The sequence below is a fragment of the Ranitomeya variabilis genome, chromosome 4 (genome assembly GCF_051348905.1).
Source record: "Ranitomeya variabilis isolate aRanVar5 chromosome 4, aRanVar5.hap1, whole genome shotgun sequence".
Taxonomy (NCBI): Eukaryota; Metazoa; Chordata; class Amphibia; order Anura; family Dendrobatidae; genus Ranitomeya; species Ranitomeya variabilis.
In genome coordinates, this window is record NC_135235.1 from 155,969,651 (window position 1) to 155,987,443 (window position 17,793).

Below are 17,793 nucleotides of genomic sequence, written 5' to 3' on the forward strand. Positions count from 1 at the left end.
TATTAATCTCCCACTGTTTTATTTTTTTTTCTTTTTCAGGGAGACTTTAGAAACAAAATAATAAAAAATAAATAGGCTTTCTATGGCCCACTGAGTGAGAGATGGCACACACAGGAGTCAGGAGTGGCACACAAGCAGAAAGGGCAATATTAATCTCCCACTGTTTTATTTTTTTTTCTTTTTCAGGGAGACTTTAGAAACAAAATAATAAAAAATAAATAGGCTTTCTATGGCCCACTGAGTGAGAGATGGCACACACAGGAGTCAGGAGTGGCACACAAGCAGAAAGGGCAATATTAATCTCCCACTGATTGATGTAGTGATTTTTTTTCAGGTAGATTTTAGAACCCAAATCAAGCAAAAAAATTAATAGGCTTTCTATGGCCCACTGAGTGAGAGATGGCACACACAGGAGTCAGGAGTGGCACACAAGCCCTGACTGAGGCCAATATTTTTCTCCCACTGATTGATGTAGTGATTTTTTTTCAGGTAGATTTTAGAACCCAAATCAAGCAAAAAAATTAATAGGCTTTCTATGGCCCACTGAGTGAGAGATGGCACACACAGGAGTCAGGAGTGGCACACAAGCCCTGACTGAGGCCAATATTTTTCTCCCACTGATTGATGTAGTGATTTTTTTTTCAGGTAGATTTTAGAACCCAAATCAAGCAAAAAAATTAATAGGCTTTCTATGGCCCACTGAGTGAGAGATGGCACACACAGGAGTCAGGAGTGGCACACAAGCCCTGACTGAGGCCAATATTTTTCTCCCACTGATTGATGTAGTGATTTTTTTTCAGGTAGATTTTAGAACCCAAATCAAGCAAAAAAATTAATAGGCTTTCTATGGCCCACTGAGTGAGAGATGGCACACACAGGAGTCAGGAGTGGCACACAAGCCCTGACTGAGGCCAATATTTTTCTCCCACTGATTGATGTAGTGATTTTTTTTCAGGTAGATTTTAGAACCCAAATCAAGCAAAAAAATTAATAGGCTTTCTATGGCCCACTGAGTGAGAGATGGCACACACAGGAGTCAGGAGTGGCACACAAGCCCTGACTGAGGCCAATATTTTTCTCCCACTGATTGATGTAGTGTTTTTTTTTCAGGTAGATTTTAGAACCCAAATCAAGCAAAAAAATTAATAGGCTTTCTATGGCCCACTGAGTGAGAGATGGCACACACAGGAGTCAGGAGTGGCACACAAGCCCTGACTGAGGCCAATATTTTTCTCCCACTGATTGATGTAGTGTTTTTTTTTCAGGTAGATTTTAGAACCCAAATCAAGCAAAAAAATTAATAGGCTTTCTATGGCCCACTGAGTGAGAGATGGCACACACAGGAGTCAGGAGTGGCACACAAGCAGAAAAGGCAATATTAATCTCCCACTGATTGATGTAGTGATTTTTTTTCAGGTAGATTTTAGAACCCAAATCAAGCAAAAAAATTAATAGGCTTTCTTTGGCCCACTGAGTGAGAGATGGCACACACAGGGATGGCACTCTAGCAGAAATGCCAATCTTAATCTCCCACAAAAAAAACAAACAAAAAAAAAACTGTCCTACAATTACTATCTCCCTGCAGTAATCTCAGCCAAGTATGGCAGGCAGCAATAAGGAGTGGACTGATGCACAAATTAAATAAAAAGTGTGGACAAACAAAAAAGATAGCTGTGCAGAAAGGAAGGAACAAGAGGATATGTGCTTTGAAAAAAGCAGTTGGTTTGCACAGTGGCATACACACAGCAATACAGCTATCAGGGAGCCTTCTAGGGCAGCCCAATGAGCTACAGCGCTGAGAGAAAAAAAAAATGTAGCTTCCACTGTCCCTGCACACCGAAGGTGGTGTTGGACAGTGGAAATCGCTACAGCACAAGCGGTTTGGTGGTTAATGGACCCTGCCTAACGCTCTCCCTGCTTCTAATGAAGCGGCAGCAACCTCTCCCTAAGCTCAGAGCAGCAGCAGTGAGATGGCGGTCGGCGGGAACGCCCCTTTATAGCCCCTGTGACGCCGCAGACAGCAAGCCAATCACTGCAATGCCCTTCTCTAAGATGGTGGGGACCAGGACCTATGTCATCACGCTGCCCACACTCTGCGTTCACCTTCATTGGCTGAGAAATGGCGCTTTTCACGTCATTGAAACGCGACTTTGGCGCGAAAGTCGCGTACCGCATGGCCGATGCAACGCTGGGATCGGCTCGGTTTCATGAGATGCCAACTTTGCCAAAAGTCGGCGACTTTTGAAAATGAACGACCCGTTTCGCTCAACCCTAGTCCTAGCAGCCACATGTGTCCTATGTATTAAATTTTATTGCAACTCTTGACTACTCAACCCCTTGCTAAATAAGTTACATGATCTAAGAAAGACCTGTCATTGGGTTAAAAGAGGCCAGCTTTTTGCCTTATTTTATACCCACTGCTCCTCTGAGTAAGGCTACGGTCACACATTCAGTATTTGGTCAGTATTTCACTTCAGTATTTGTGAGCCAAAACCAGGAGATAAATACAGAAGTGATTACATGTTTCTATTACACTTTTCCTCTGATTGTTCCACTCCTGATTTTGGCTTACAAATACTGATGTAAAATATTGACCAAATACTGATAGTGTGACCGTAGCCTAATACAGATTTTGTTTTTACAAAATACACCATGCGATTCCAGAACTTTGGGATCTATTTATTTTGTTCTAATTTTTAGGATCTTTAGAAGGAGGCGGGGCTCACACAGGGATAAGATAATGCTGAGCAGCTTAAAGACACATTCCTAGAAAATCCTATGAGCAACTTTCGTAACGGCCATAAAAATTAGCACAAAAAAAGACCCATATATCTCTGGATCCATATGGTGGATTTTTATAAAACAAAAAAGTATTTCTCAATGGAGAAGTGGAAATGAAAGTAGAGCAAAAACTGGCCTCTTTTTATCCGATGACAGGTCCTCTTCAAAGAGACATTTCAGGGTTGGTTTGCTGCATTGTCTCAAACTCTTTAAGTGGATCTGCCATGTAATTTATAATATTTTAGGGTAATCATAGTCCATGTGTTCTTTCATTGAGACGATTTTTCTTCATATTATGATTGCGTTCCAATTGCATTTTGCATTACACAGCTTTATAGACAGAACAGTGAAACGCTACAAGGTGACTTCACTTTGAATGCACTGAATGGCCATAATGTAGGGTTAATGTGCTGTGGACATTAGTGTCATGTTTCTTCCTCTCAATGTGTCTTGAAAGCAGTGTGTAACAGCCCAGTAGTCCAATCTAGTGAAGGAGTGTGCTGGACTGCCGGTATTTTGTTAGACAGCTCAGCCGTCCAATCTGAGACTGGGAGGTGATGAGCTTCTTTCTGGTGTTCCCTGTTCTAAGTGATTACCCAGCTACTTAACTAAGCTGTCAGTCCAAGATCTCTGCCAGTCGTAGTATTTGCTCTGTGGGTCATATTGCCTTGTATTCTTGTGCTCTGCTTGTTGATCTATTGCTGTCTGACGTTGGACTTCATTCTGATCATACATTTTCCTAGCCCCTTTGCTCTGATCCGCTATCTTCTTTGTATCCTGACCTCGAACAATGACCCGACTGTGCCTTTATCTTTCCCCTTTAGTTCTTGATGTGATCTCTTGGTATCTGACCTCGGAAACTTTGACTACCCTGCCTCACAGCTTGTCTGTGAGTAGTTTCTAGCGTCATATTATGACTGTCTATAAACTTTTTTCTCCCCCACCAATGGATCCAGTTCGTAAACTCTGTGATCAGGTGGCGAATCTGACCAACATGGTCCAGGATCTGGCCAGGGAGTACCAGAAGCTAGAATTTTCACAGTCCCAGCTGTAGGGTCAGTTTTCTGGTACTATGGGTGTGATGGTGTGATATGCTATGTGAGTATCATTTTTGTGTATATTTCTATTTTACTGATTATCATGGTGTTACTGTATCTTGTAGGATGAGTTGTTATTTGCCATCTGATATTCTCCCCACAGTTCTGTATTGTTATCTCCCCACAGGGTCAGTGAATAATGTTGTTTGCTAATATGCTAATGACATGTTGACCTAACTTGTTGAAACAATGAGCCCCTGAGACCTTCCCCCTCCTGGCCTGTGAATGAGGGGGGAGATTTGTAAATATCAGGGAGGTGAGACACAGAGATCAGTCTTGTTTGGAACTATGAAGTGAACACAGCACGTTAGAGAGAAGGGGAAGCGTATGGACCATATTTTATCCTCTGTGCTGGATTGTTGGACATTTATCCTGTTCCTGAACTGCATTAGTGTTCTGCACTATTTTTTATCCTTTGTGTGGTGGATTGTATATCTGGACCTTTCGTGTTTTTGCGTAAATAAAGATTCTTGGATCTTTTCACTCATCTCTCGCTCTCTTGATTGTGTGATACCGTTGAAGGAACCCGTGTCAATGGGTGCTTCCCAAAACTCTATGCTATTGACTGTAGTTTTGAATTCTGTACCTTCTGATATGCAATTGGTCTCTCCCGAACCAGTAGTGGCACTTCCTGATAAATTTTCACTGGATAAACACCATTTTATGGTATGCAGTGAGAGCTGTACCCAGCTACTTAGCTAAACTGTCAGTCCCAGATCTCTGCCAGTCATAGTATTTGCTCTGCGGTGCATATTGCTTTATATTACTGTGCTCTGTTTGTTGATCTATTGCTTGCCTGACCTTGAACTTTGTTCTGACCACCCGTTTGCCTAGCCCCTTTGCTCTGATCCACCAACTTCCTGGTATACTGACCTCAGACTCTGACCTGACTACACCTTTGTCAGTCCCCTGTCGTTTACGATGTTCTCTCTTGGTATCTGACCCCGGAACGTTTGATTACCCTTCCTTACTGATAATGATTAGTGACTAGTGCTAAGTGTGACAAGCCTTAGCTGCTAAGGTTGGGAGCCCAAGTTTTTATTGAAGTTTTCACTATGGTTGATTTTGGGATGTGGGAGTAATAGCTGCTTAGTACTTGTGAAAAATGTGTTTACTGTTAAATGGAAGCCAGGTATTAGTGTGACTTCCACATGTCAGCTACCCTATTTATTGGATAGTTGATATCCCAATTAAAATTATAACATTGAGGTAGACTCAAATGTGAATATCCATTTTTAATTGGGCTTATTGTCTGTTTTCACATCTGTATTGAACATTTGAAGTAACTTTACAAACACCATGCTTTATAAACTTAAAGTGTAACCGTTATTTTAGTTTCTATTTCACAAATCAATACTACACATGAAAGTAAGCAACTTTTAAATATATCTTATCAGAGAAATTTGCTTCTTTGGATTGATTGTTCATTCTCACTTCATGGGTAAAATCTGTTGTCAGTGAAGACAGATTTCCTTAGGCCCTTTTCACACATCAATTTTTTGCCATCAGTCGAAATCCGTTGAATTTTGAAAAAAACTGATCCATCCATTTTTTTCTCATAGACTTGTATTAGCGATGGATTGTGACAGATAGCCTCACGTTTCATCCATCGTCGCCGGATCCATTGAAAATTGTCTGTCTGGCGGCTGGAGACAATGGACAAAGCAATGTTTTTTGTGTCTGTCGAAAAAACGGACAGCGACAGATACATCGCCCTTCGTCGTTTGCTAGAATGGAACCCTATGGCGCCGGATCCATCAAATGACGGAATCTGGTGACAGATTCCATTTTTTTAAATTGAGCATGCTCTAATTTTTTTAGGTTCCAATTAGCCGGATCAGATAGTCAGATCCTGCGAAAAACCAGATCCGTCGCATCAGTTTTTCACAATCTGCAACGGATCCATTTTTTTCAAAATTTGACGGATTGCGACTGATGGCAAAAAACTGATGTGTGAAAGGGGCCTTATTTCTGAAATAAGAGCGGACAGTTAGTGCTTTGAAAATTCTATGAGGGGAAGCGCTAGAGGCAGATACAGATATTCTGCTTCAAGTAATGAAATGACAATTACAGTTCTCCGTAATGTTATTACCAACTGTGATTGATCTTCTATCTCACTAATGGCAAAATCTGCCTTCACTGAGAACAGATTTTACCCGTGAACTGAGAATTTTAAGAATTAATGATCAGTCCAGGAGGAGAAAGAAGCAGATTTCTCTAATAAGATATATTACAAAGTTTGTTATTTGTAAATGTTCGATTTTATATCTGAAATAAAATTTGTTGAAAAGGTTTGTTTTATGACTTGATCCAAAATGGATTCTATGTAGAAAATCTAGTGAGTCTTGTGGCCTTTCGCTGGTTCTATCATGAAGGCAGCTCCTGTTTATATGTCCTGCTCCCACTACTGCTTTACTAGACCCAAGATGTCCATGTCATCAATGGACAGACATTGATCTAAATAGTCGTCATGTAATACTACCTTTTTTTCCACCGCAGCCATTTCAGATGATATGCCTTGTTGTCCACTGATTCTCCTGGCCAAAATCAGCAAGTTGTCAAACAAGTAGTAGGCCGCAGCAACCTGCTGCACATGCTGCAACCTACCAACCTACAAGGGGTGGTCTCTAATGACCCATTTATGCATTGCGTCTTCATTATCTGTGATTTGACGTCATATTTACTTGTTGGTTATGTCCCTAGCCTCACGTTTTCCTTCTAATTATAAAGCATTTGTGTTTTTTGCATTGTGATGGTATTACTGCATTTCATTGAGGGGGCAACATTCTGGAAAAGACGGTAGCTTCATCAATCAAATAAGGGCACGCTATATAAAATTATAGAAATACTTAATTTTTAGTTTCAAGATAATAAAACTTATAATAATATATTATAACAAGATAATAAAACTTGAAGCTGAAGAATTATAAAATTCCTTTAAATGGAAGTATTGTATGTGACAACCAGTAGTTCCATAAAGCCAGATTTACTGCAATGAATTTGCCTCAAGTTTGATGGAAAATTTCCAATATTTTAACACATTTTGGCAAAAATTTTGTCCTGGAAACACTGTATGCAAATCAAGAAAAAGGGGAGTGGCTAAACTAAACAAGGGTGTGGTTAAAATGTGACATTGTGCTTCGATTTGCACCATAAAAGTGGCATAAAGCAAGCCTATTAGTACACAATGTGCAATCTGACATAAGTATCTAAAGATTTGCCAAAATTGTCATCCTGTATAAGATGCTGTATTTAGTTTGGTACATCTATAGACTTCCTATGCCATGTACTAAATATCGGACGGGAGTAATAATTCTGCCTCACAGTGATTGATGAGTAATCATTTCCTTTAAATTCGTTTAACTATTATAATTTTGCATTTTTGTTTTGCTTCATTTTCTTTTTTTAGGTAAAATAAAACGCCCCATCACACAATGGTTATCCATCGTGGGTGATATCACTAGTTGGGAATTCGCTGCTCCAAATGCAAAATTCGTTTGTCTCCAGTTTACTTTTCCTGTAATAATTCCATTGTGTCACAAATAAATGATGACTCGGAATGTCATTTTATTTCCATGACTGAGAACTATGCGGCCATAAACTGTGCTTCACACAGTCGACCAAATGAATAAGGGATGACTTCGGCTTCTTTATATGATACCACTCTTCATAAAACAAATAAATTCTCAGGTTCTCAGTACCCCCCTAAAAATAATAAAGTGGAACTAGACTGGCACAAGTGATTTACGAACATGAAACATCCTCAGATACAATCAGCAGTAAGAAATATAACCCTACATGGCTCGACTACACAAGAGATGTAACAAGCAATGTACACCTTCATCCATTCCGATAACAGGATTGATCGTCACGTTTATTACTGTCAGTACAGAGTTTCCATCACCATGATAATAATATTTGGGCATTTTAGTGGTAAAATCATAATTAAAGAGTTGCTTAAAAGTTAATTTACAATTATAACTGTGGATTTTAGATGCATTTATGGTTTGTGTGTATTCGGTTAATAGAAAAAATCGGAGTTGTGGAAAGAGCATTGACACCTGGCAGCTTGTACCGAACAAAAACACAATATTGTAGATCTCACATCCTTTTTATTGTTACAATTTATGTTTCTGATCATTCCAGATCTTGCTATATACTAGATTTTTCTAGTTAGTTGATATCTTTATTTCTTACTTTATGATATTGGAAATACTGCAGAGCAATGCCTCGTACTAAATAGCAATGATTACCAGATAAGGTTGCTGATGAGATCTCACTGACTTCATTAATAATTTAGATAACCACAGAAAGCATCAATTGGCTACTTAGCATTCGAACCGAAAGGCTTTATCTGCAGATTAAATTCTGAGTCTATTAAACTGTTGGAGAAATTCTTTTTTAACTCTTAGAACTTTACTACTAAGCGTCAGAGTTCCACTTTGCTACACATTGCCCACTGTACATTTTATATGTTTGCTGCATTTCTTCTAATTTAATTGAACTAACAGGATTTACTCTGAAGTGAAGGTTGGACATTAATATTTATTTGTCTAGCATTTATTGAAAGCTAAATGTATTGGAATTCTTCATCGACTAAAACGTTGTACATCTGCTTCCAGGTGCCAATTGTATTTAGTAGCCCTTTCATTTAAAATACTATACAGACGGTGAAGCTCCAGACAGTGAAAACTTTAAAAGCCTCATTGTAACTGTTACAATAAAGGAATGTGAGTGCTTACCTCTGTTCTCAGTTGATCCGTCTCAGAAAGTCTTCACAGAAACAGCAAGTAGCAGTGGACTGATAGTAGGGACAAGTGCTGTGGAGTGCCTGCAGGTGACGCCTATGCCGCTGTCCATGGTACTTATAGGTTCCCCACCTGCTAGAAGATGGTGCAGCTGTCCATGGTACTAGTGCTATCCCCACCACAAGCGGGCGGTGACGCTGTCCATGGTACTAATCCTAACCCCACCACTAGAGCACAGTGCCACTATCCAGTAGCACTACATGATCTGGACCAAGGAACTAGTGCAAGGGAAGATCTGCCCCCTACCACCTCTTCCTGCCCACCTTTGGTGTTCTTGCTGTATAACTCCTCCCTTCATTTTCCTATTCGTACGCATTTAAATTATTGGAGACAAAACCTACTTCAAGAACCTGCCTTCCTCCAGAGTGCAACTTCATCCAACCAAACAAATTTACTTATTCACTTGATAAGGTTTTGGGATGGACCGTGATACGACCCTACAGAATTAATACTTCTTAGACTTATTTATTAGTGCTAGCATTGATTTAAAAAAACATTTTTAAATTCTTAATTAAATCCTTCACTTAATATATGGAAAGTTATCAACGAGCATCTTTAATGCGGGAATTGAAAGCTGGGCTTAGTTTTGATGTTGTCCTTTTTAACCCTATGTATTGAGTAAGAGAAGACTAAGCTCTCTGACATTCATGTAAAAGTATCTATTGTTCATTTTGCAGAGTTCCTTTACAAATTATGTTGCCCTTTTGTAGAAATTTCTTATACTTTGTCTACAATTCCATTATGATAATTGGGAAGTTTTTCTGGAAAACTGTGATTTTTACAGACATGCTAACAGAATATGAAAAAGTATCACAGGAACATTAATAAGGAAATTTAGTGTGACTTATCCGAAGCCCGACTTCTATGTAACTTCTGAATGAAATCCATTCTAGCATTCGGACCCTCACTATTAGAAGTGGTCTGTGATCTATTGGATTGTGAGAAGTGTATGCGAGTGGGAATTTGATTAATGGGCTTCCTCTATACTTCTTGAGAGCCGTCATCTTCTCAGACGTTTGATGGACACTCTGTATTATGTATTTATTGATAGAAAAGCCCTGTTTTCTAAAGTAATCAGGAATTGGGAAGCAGGTCCATCAATCGGAAGAATAATGATGCTCTGAGCTAGAAATTTTTTCATGAAAGCAATATAGCTGGCCATGAGCTCAAGACTAGTATTTTTTCCTTGCTGTATATATCCACTCTTTCAATGGACATTCACTGAATATGTATTTGACAAATTTTATTTTTCTCTATAATGTAAGTGAATGATTTTGATTGTGCATTTCTGCCGTAAAATATGGGACGTTAGAGGATGGTTCATGCAATTAATTCACAAACTAGATATTTACAATATTTAGCAACTTTATTTCCCTGAATATGCCACAGTATTATTTCATATAATTCTTTTTTTGTACAGATATACAGTATTTCACACAGAGTTGGCTTTAAAAATAGACAGTTAAACATTTTCACAATACTGCACCTAGTTTTCTTCTGGAGGGGAGGACATTACTATCTAACATGATTTTGACATATCAATGGTTTCTAATGTTTTAAGTGAAAAAAAAAGCTGACATAAGAAATAATCTTACAGAAAGCATAGTGACATTGTAAAAATGAAAAGTACAAGTCATGAATTGCATGTTGGTGCATAAACATATGGCTGATTCTTCTGTGTCCGCCCTACTATCATTTGCATAGAACTGTGTCTAGCTATACTCATAATCGGAGGATTCTTCATCGGACATGTATTTACCTGTTTGGGCTCCGTTGTAAGTGTCCATAGTATTGTCCTGTATGTGTTCACCTTTATGTAAGCCCTTGTTGGACTTTGCCCTGCGCTCTTCCATTTTAATGGTATCATACAAGCCCTTAGGTCCCTCGTCAAGCAAGATGTTTCTTTCTGAGTGGGATGGCTTCATTTGGCACACGTTTCTGAGGAACAAGAGAGCGGGAGCGTATAGTACATTGGCAAGTCCCATGCCAAGGTTAAGCTGAGTGAAACCCATAGTGTGCACAATTTGGCTAGCAACTATAGGCCCAAGAGCATAAGCCACAGAGTAAGATATATCTGCAATAGCATAGACACTTCCATACACAGAGACATGGCGGAGATCTACAAGTAAGGCTAGAGTGGGTAATAGTGCAGTATCCACCAGGGCAATGCCAAAGCATAAACCACACAAGGGGATAATAAGCTGCTCAAAGTTTTTACAGGCTGGTACAGTGCAAGAACTGGCACCAATTATAACCATTCCTATAGCACCATAGAACCACTGGTATTGAGGGTAATTGGCTGCAAGCTTTACAGTGATGTAAACTCCTAGAACATGAGGGAAAAAAGCTGGCAGCCAAGTCAGACCCATTTGCCACTCAGAGGCTCCCATAGTTGTTTTCATCCAGGTTGCTATGGTGGGCTCCAAAAATGCCAAAGGAATGTTACAGGTGGTTAGCGCTCCAGCTACAACTGCGATATATGGGTCAATCATTAGTCTGTGGATGGGTGTGCCCACTGGCATGTTTTCTCTAGTCCGATTCGCAAAAGGTTTTATGACTACTAATAAGAGTATGCCATCAATGAGGGAAATGCAGGCTAATATGAGGAACGGCACTCTTTTACCCACAAACTGGTACAATATGCCTCCAAAAGGGGGGGCAACCAAACTCCCGAATGAGATAAATGCTAAGGCTATCCCCAAGGCTTTACTCCGCTCTGCTTCCTCTGTGTATTTGTCTGCGATCATAGCTATCCCAGAAGTATCTGCAAAGGCCGATCCCAACCCTTGGAGGCTTCTTGCCACAAAGAGTGTAGCATAATTTTCTGCAAAAGCAAATATAACAGTGGAAAAGAACATAACAATAAGTCCAATGAACAAAGGGATGTCATAGCCAACCCTGTCTATAAAAGTGCCACTCAAAGGGTTGACAAGCAGCTGTAAAATAGCTTTGGAGGCAAACAGGACTCCTATTTTGATGTCTTCATTCTCTGTTGGGTACGTGGGTCTGATGATCGATTTATTTGAGTAAGATGAACTAGAATTTATTTCTCTAAAGTGTTTTTCACTATGCAGCCTCATACTTTGTATATAGTCTGGGATGATTGGTACTATCACCATGTAAAGCATATTATCAAGAAAAAGTGCCACACAGACAATGAACAGGATGAGTCTCCTCAGGTGGTGGGCTTCTTTCATGGCTGAGCCTATTTGTTTAGTTCTTTCACCCATGGCATTGGATAGTTTCTCCACTGCAGACTTGGCAGTCCCTGGTGTATTTTCTGAAGCCATGTTTTCACTTCTCACTGCTAAAGCGCGATCAACAGAAAATCCAGGCACTCCTTTCTCACTTCGAACAACAAGTCTCAGGAGAGCAGCTTGGATCCTAGAGGGAGCATTCAGGAGATCTGATGGTCCATGAACAGGGCGTCACTCGAAAGAGCTGTAAGATAAAAAGGATATAAAGGCTTTTAGGTGTTCGTAATGTACATGAACGTGAGTTTAAGCTGTGATAGATATTGGGGAAAGAATAGTTACACATTAGAACTACATAGGGAAAAAGTAAAGAGGAAGTCAGCCAAACACAAGTTAAATGAAAGCTGAAAACTGAAAAGAGGGAATAGGCTGCTGCTCAGATGACGCCTCATTTACAACAGAAATTACACATTTTTAGCTCCCGGTCATAGACAAGCAATCACATCTGAAGGCATGGTAATACATTGCTGTTTGGAACTAAAATCATCACAATCCCTTTTCTCCGTCCTAACATTCCCTTTCCTCTTTCTATTCTCATTTTCCTAAATTGAGATCCCTGCTTGCGCAGATGTGCTGGGAAAGAGTGGAAGAAAACACTTACTTTGTGGTTTGCTTGTAAATCAATTGCCGTTCACGAGATGCATCCTCACAGCAGATTGTGAAAGCCGAGCAAGTGAGCAGATGAGTGCAGCCTCATCCATACAGGAGAAGGTCTTAATTAGTGCTGGCTGCTGCTTCTTGATTTGAGCTTCATATCTTGCTGTGATTGAACCATTGGAGAGGTATCCACTTCACCCAAGCAGCATCCATCCTTCCTTTTGTGATGCCATTGGCACAGATTGAGTTGCATGCTTCTTGATTCCTAGACTTTCTTTCCACTGAAGGCGGTGACGCACAGTTAGCTTTGGCCCCCAAGTGGCTACTTTGGGAGCAGCGTCTCCTTATGTTAATTTAACACATGGAAGAACCTTAACCAATTACTAAGAGCTGACCCTCCCCTTCCCCAGCATCACACATAGGAGAGGTAATCCCTTGCTCAAGACACTTTTTTTCTGTGCTGGAGAATACTTTCTTTGGCATGTAGAATTTTAACCATTTCTCTCCCCACCGCCGTCACTCATTCTGTATATATAAAAGCACATAGTCATTTTTTATCCTTCTATCTTTTGACAAACTTTTTGCATCCAAACAGCAAACATTTCGACTGTCGGAAAGTCCTTATGCAGGGAGAATTTTTTCATGCTGTAAAGAGTTAATAGTCTTTTTAGAAGGAGTAAAAACCAATACAAATTGTTGTAGCATCCTCGCAAGAGGACAACAAAGCAAGGCATGTGAATAAAGAAATCGTCCGAGCAAGCCTAATTGCGAAAAGGAATGAATATGATTGTAGCGCCATTGTTAGTTAGTGATAGCGGATTAATCAGAGGGGATAATTACCCAGCTGGGCGCTCAGATCTCCATACCAGGTCCACTGTCCCGCGCTACTAGCCTCAGGAGCCAGACCACCAAGCACAAGTGCGTTACACGGACATGTCACACTGGCACTTTGTACCGCTAGACACATGTAAGGATCTCCGCAGGCGTAGGAACAAGCTGTTTGCTCAAATCTTGCAGACAGAGGAGCCCTGTCCTCATATCATAACCTGCTCCTTCTTCCACAAATATCTGTAGCACAAATGTCATTTGTGACACCCTTTCAAAGAGCAAGTTATCCAGCTTTCCCAGGTTCATGAAAGGCACATCTGCCTAGATATGGCACATTTTAGTAATGATGAAACAATGAAGGGAATTTATCTAGGTAGATTTAGCATTCAATGGGTTTCTGTTACAGTTTCACCAGGATTGGTACCCAGCTTTCCTGGGACCCTGAAAGGCAAATCTCCCTAGCTTTGTCATGATTTTGAGTGAAGAGAGGGATTTTCAAGGTACATTTAATTTTCAGAAGATTTCTCATGGTTCCTTGCCCAACTTTTCTTGGATCTTGAAAAGCAAGTCTGCCTAGCCATGTTACAGCCTGCAGGGTTTATCAGCGCACCAGTAAGCAGACGTGTGCGGCTCACAGCTCTTCTTCTTACTGAATAGCTGAATGAGAGGAATGATAAATTCAGTTAAGTGCATATTTGTTTTATAGTATAACGGCAAGATGATCTGTGATCACCATCATTGCAGCTGTTACAGGGGTCGTCCACTGCTTTACATTTCCCTTTCATGTGAACTGTCAAATATAAATATCTTGTGTTTCCAGATCTTGCGGTATCCTTGTGATGGGTCAGTTGCAAATGAAGTGATGTAAGCAGGAGGCTCCCTGCTGTGAATGAGTCAGCACCACAATGAGAGCCACTCAATTCTCATAATGGCTCTCACTGATCTTAACATTCAAGTGTTCAGCGGACAAAACCCCGCCAACCCATATAAAACTCTGCCATCTATCTATTATTATTCATTATCTACAGTATCTATCTATCTATCTATCTATCTATCTATCTATCTATCTATCATCTCTCTATCTATATCTCTATGTATGTATAACATATCTATCTATCTATCTATCTATCTATCCATTATCTATATATTTATCTATCTAACTAGCCATTATCTATCTATCTATCTATCTATCTATCTATCTATCTATCTATCTATCTATCTAGGCAATATCTATCTATCTATCTATCTATCTATCTATCTATCTATCTATCTATCTATCTATTTCATATCCATCTATTATCTCTCTATCTATATCTCTATGTATGTATAACATATCTATCTATCTATCTATCTATCTATCTATCTATCTATCTATCTATCTATCTATCCATTATCTATATATTTATCTATCTAACTAGCCATTATTTATCTATCTATCTATCTAGGCATTATCTATCTATCTATCTATCTATCTATCTATCTATCTATCTATCTATCTATCTATCTATCTGTCACATATCTATCTATCCATTATCTATCTATCTATATATCTATCTATCTATCTATCAACAGTGGGGGAAATATGTATTTGATCCCTTGCTGATTTTGTAAGTTTGCCCACTGAGAAAGACATGAACAATGCATAATTTTTTAGGGTAGGTTAATTTAAACATTGAGAGATAGACTATCAAAAATAAACTCCAGAAACTCAAATTGTATACATTATCTAAATGTATTTGCATTTTTCAGTGAGAAATAAATATTTGATCCCTCTGGCAAACAAGAATTAATACTTGGTGGCAAAACCCTTGTTGGCAAGCACAGCAGTCAGACGTTTTTTGTAGTTGATGATTAGGTTTGTGCACATTTCAGGAGGAATTTTGGTCCACTCCTCTTTGCAGATCATCTCTAAATCATTAGGATTTGGCAATTCGGAGCTTCAACTCCCTCCATAAGTTTTCTATGGGATTAAGGTCTGGAGACTGGATAGGTCACTCCATGACCTTAATGTGCTTCTTTTTGAGCCACTCCTTTGTTGTCTTGGCTGTATGTTTTGGGTCATTATCTTGTTGAAACACCCAACCACGACCCATTTTTAATGTCCTGGTGTAGAGAAGGAAGTTGTCACTCAGGATTTTATGGTACATGGCTCCATCCATTCTCTCATTGATGCGGTGAAGTAGTCCTGTGCCCTTAGCAGACAAAAAACATCCCCAAACATAATGTTTTCACCTGCATGCTTGACAGTGGGGACAGTGTTATTTGGGTCATAGGCAGCATTTCTCTTCCTCCAAACACGGCAAGTTGAGTTAATGCCAAATACCTCAATTTTTGCTTCATCTGACCACAGAAACTTCTCCCAATCACTCACAGAGTCATCTAGGTGTTCATTGGCAAACTTCAGATGGGCCTGCACATGTGCCTTCTTGAGCAGGGGGACCTTGCGGGCACTGCAGGATTTTAAACCTTTACGGCGTAATGTGTTACCGATGATTTTCTTGGTGACTGTGACTGTGGTCTCAGCTGCCTTGAGATCATTAAAAAGTTTCCCCCGTGTAGTTTTAGACTGATCTCTCACCTTCCTCATGATCAATGATACCCCATGAGGTGAGATTTTGCATGGTACCCCAAATCGATGTCAATTAACAGTCATTTTGTATTTCTTCCATTTTCTTACTATTGTACCAACAGTTGTCTCCTTCTCACCCAGCATCATAAATATGGTTTTGTAGCCCATTCCAGCTTTGTGCAGGTCTATGATGTTGTCCCTGACATCCTTATAAATCTCTTTGGTCTTGCTTATGTTGTAGAGGTTAGAGTCTGACTGATTAATTGAGTCTATGGACAGGACTCTTTTATAAAGGTGACTATGTAAGACAGCTGTATTTTAATGCAAATAACCAGTTGATTAGAAGCGTCTAACTGGTCTGTAGGAGCCAGAACTCTAAATGGTTGGTAGGGGATCAAATACTTATTTCTCACTGTAAAATGCAAATAAATTTATATTATTTACACAATGTGATTTTCTGGAATTTATTTTTTATATTCTATATCTCAATGCTAAAATTAACCTACCCTTAAAACTATAGACTGTTCATGTCTGACCTCATATATGGCAGCTGGCCCCCAAGTGACATGAGGCAGGAATGGCCAGAGATGGTAGACTCGGCAAGCACAGGTAGACACTGTTGATGAAGTGGCTGGCTGGCATGGCTGATAGATAGCTGATAGACAGGCAGGTTGGCACAGCAGATAGGCAGGCGGGGATGGCTGATAGACAGGCAGGTGGGCATAAGTGAGAGAACTTGCACAATTGGTGGCTGACTAAATACTTTTTCCCCACTGTACAATGTCATCAGGAATCGAAGAAAAGAAGTGAAGGAGTGGCATTCTGATTTCCGGTACAAAAAAAAAATCTTGCTTATTTAATAAATCAAGATTAAAATTGTGGAGGTGGGGGGGTTGGTTCTGTGGTGGATGGCGGCCATTTCGCTTGCTTCTTACACGTCAATGGGTCCAGGAGCAGTTGGGCTCTTGCTCACCTGTCACTCCATTTTCTACCTGTGGGGCTGCTGAGAAAGCCAATTATACTGTTCCTGCAATGCCATTAAGAATTAATAAATGGAATGCATTTCAGCATGTGTACTGTCTAATGGGGATAAAGTGCACCTTTCTGGTGAACGATGAGGGTCCCAGTAGTCAAACCTCCAATCATCGAAAAGTTATCACCTTTCCTGAGACTTGGTGTTGACTTGTTCGAACTGGACAACTCCTTTAAAGAGAATATGTAAGATTGAGTTGAACTATAATTACCTGAAATTTGAGGTTCCATGCAAATTCTAAATACACTGATTCATGAGGAGCTTAAAAAAAAGAAAAATATACCCAGCATCATTTCACACACTGCTGAAGACTCAGAGGGCTAATGGCATCAGGCGCAGATGCGCCGGCTTCCCCATAATGACCTGCAGCAATTATTTCACATGGTTTAGTGCAGTTAATCAGGAGGAAATATGGAGTTGAATTTTATACAACCCTGCGAGATAGAAAGTATTGAGACAGTGTGAGTGTCAGCAATATCCCTAATTTTTTATATGCTTAAGCAGTTCATAGTGACCTCTCCAGCCAGGTAGGTGTGAATTGTTAGTAAACCAATTTTGGCTGATTTGGGAATTAGACGCAAGGTTATATTATTTTATATTTTATGTTGGGGACGTCTGTCTCTCAATTCAGTTTATGTCACTGTAATCTGTCACAGCCTCTGCAAAGCTTTTTGCCCTTCCATAAGAAGGAGTGAAGAAATTTTAAATATAGAAGAAGAGACTGAAATATAGAATGTAATCTTGGAAAATAAATTATCTTAAGAAGGTTTAAATATGCAAATTGCCTCTTCTGAGAAAAAGAGGACTTAACTCTATAGCGCCACCT

The 17,793-nt window shown here is 39.7% G+C and overlaps 2 protein-coding genes across 2 annotated transcripts in view; both read right to left on the reverse strand.

Moving 5' to 3' along the window:
- CHAT (choline O-acetyltransferase) overlaps positions 1–8,871 on the reverse strand; it is a 327,907-nt gene extending 319,036 nt beyond the window's left edge. The window contains exon 1 of the mRNA XM_077259349.1: positions 8,621–8,871. The gene's annotated coding sequence lies outside the window, so the exon portion shown is untranslated. The remainder of the gene's footprint in view (positions 1–8,620) is intronic.
- A 1,165-nt stretch (positions 8,872–10,036) lies between these two features.
- Positions 10,037–12,820, reverse strand: SLC18A3 (solute carrier family 18 member A3). Its single transcript, XM_077257197.1, has 2 exons — positions 12,542–12,820; positions 10,037–12,127 (listed from the first exon to the last, which is right to left on the reverse strand). Exon 2 carries the CDS (start codon positions 11,974–11,976, stop codon positions 10,399–10,401), a length of 1,578 nt encoding a protein of 525 aa, XP_077113312.1. The 5' UTR covers positions 11,977–12,127; positions 12,542–12,820; the 3' UTR covers positions 10,037–10,398.
- Between the last annotated feature and the right edge of the window lie 4,973 nt (positions 12,821–17,793).

Excerpts from the sequence above, each read along its gene's own strand:
- SLC18A3 (XM_077257197.1), bottom strand. The coding sequence starts at position 11,976 with ATGGCTTCAGAAAATACACCAGGGACTGCCAAGTCTGCAGTGGAGAAA.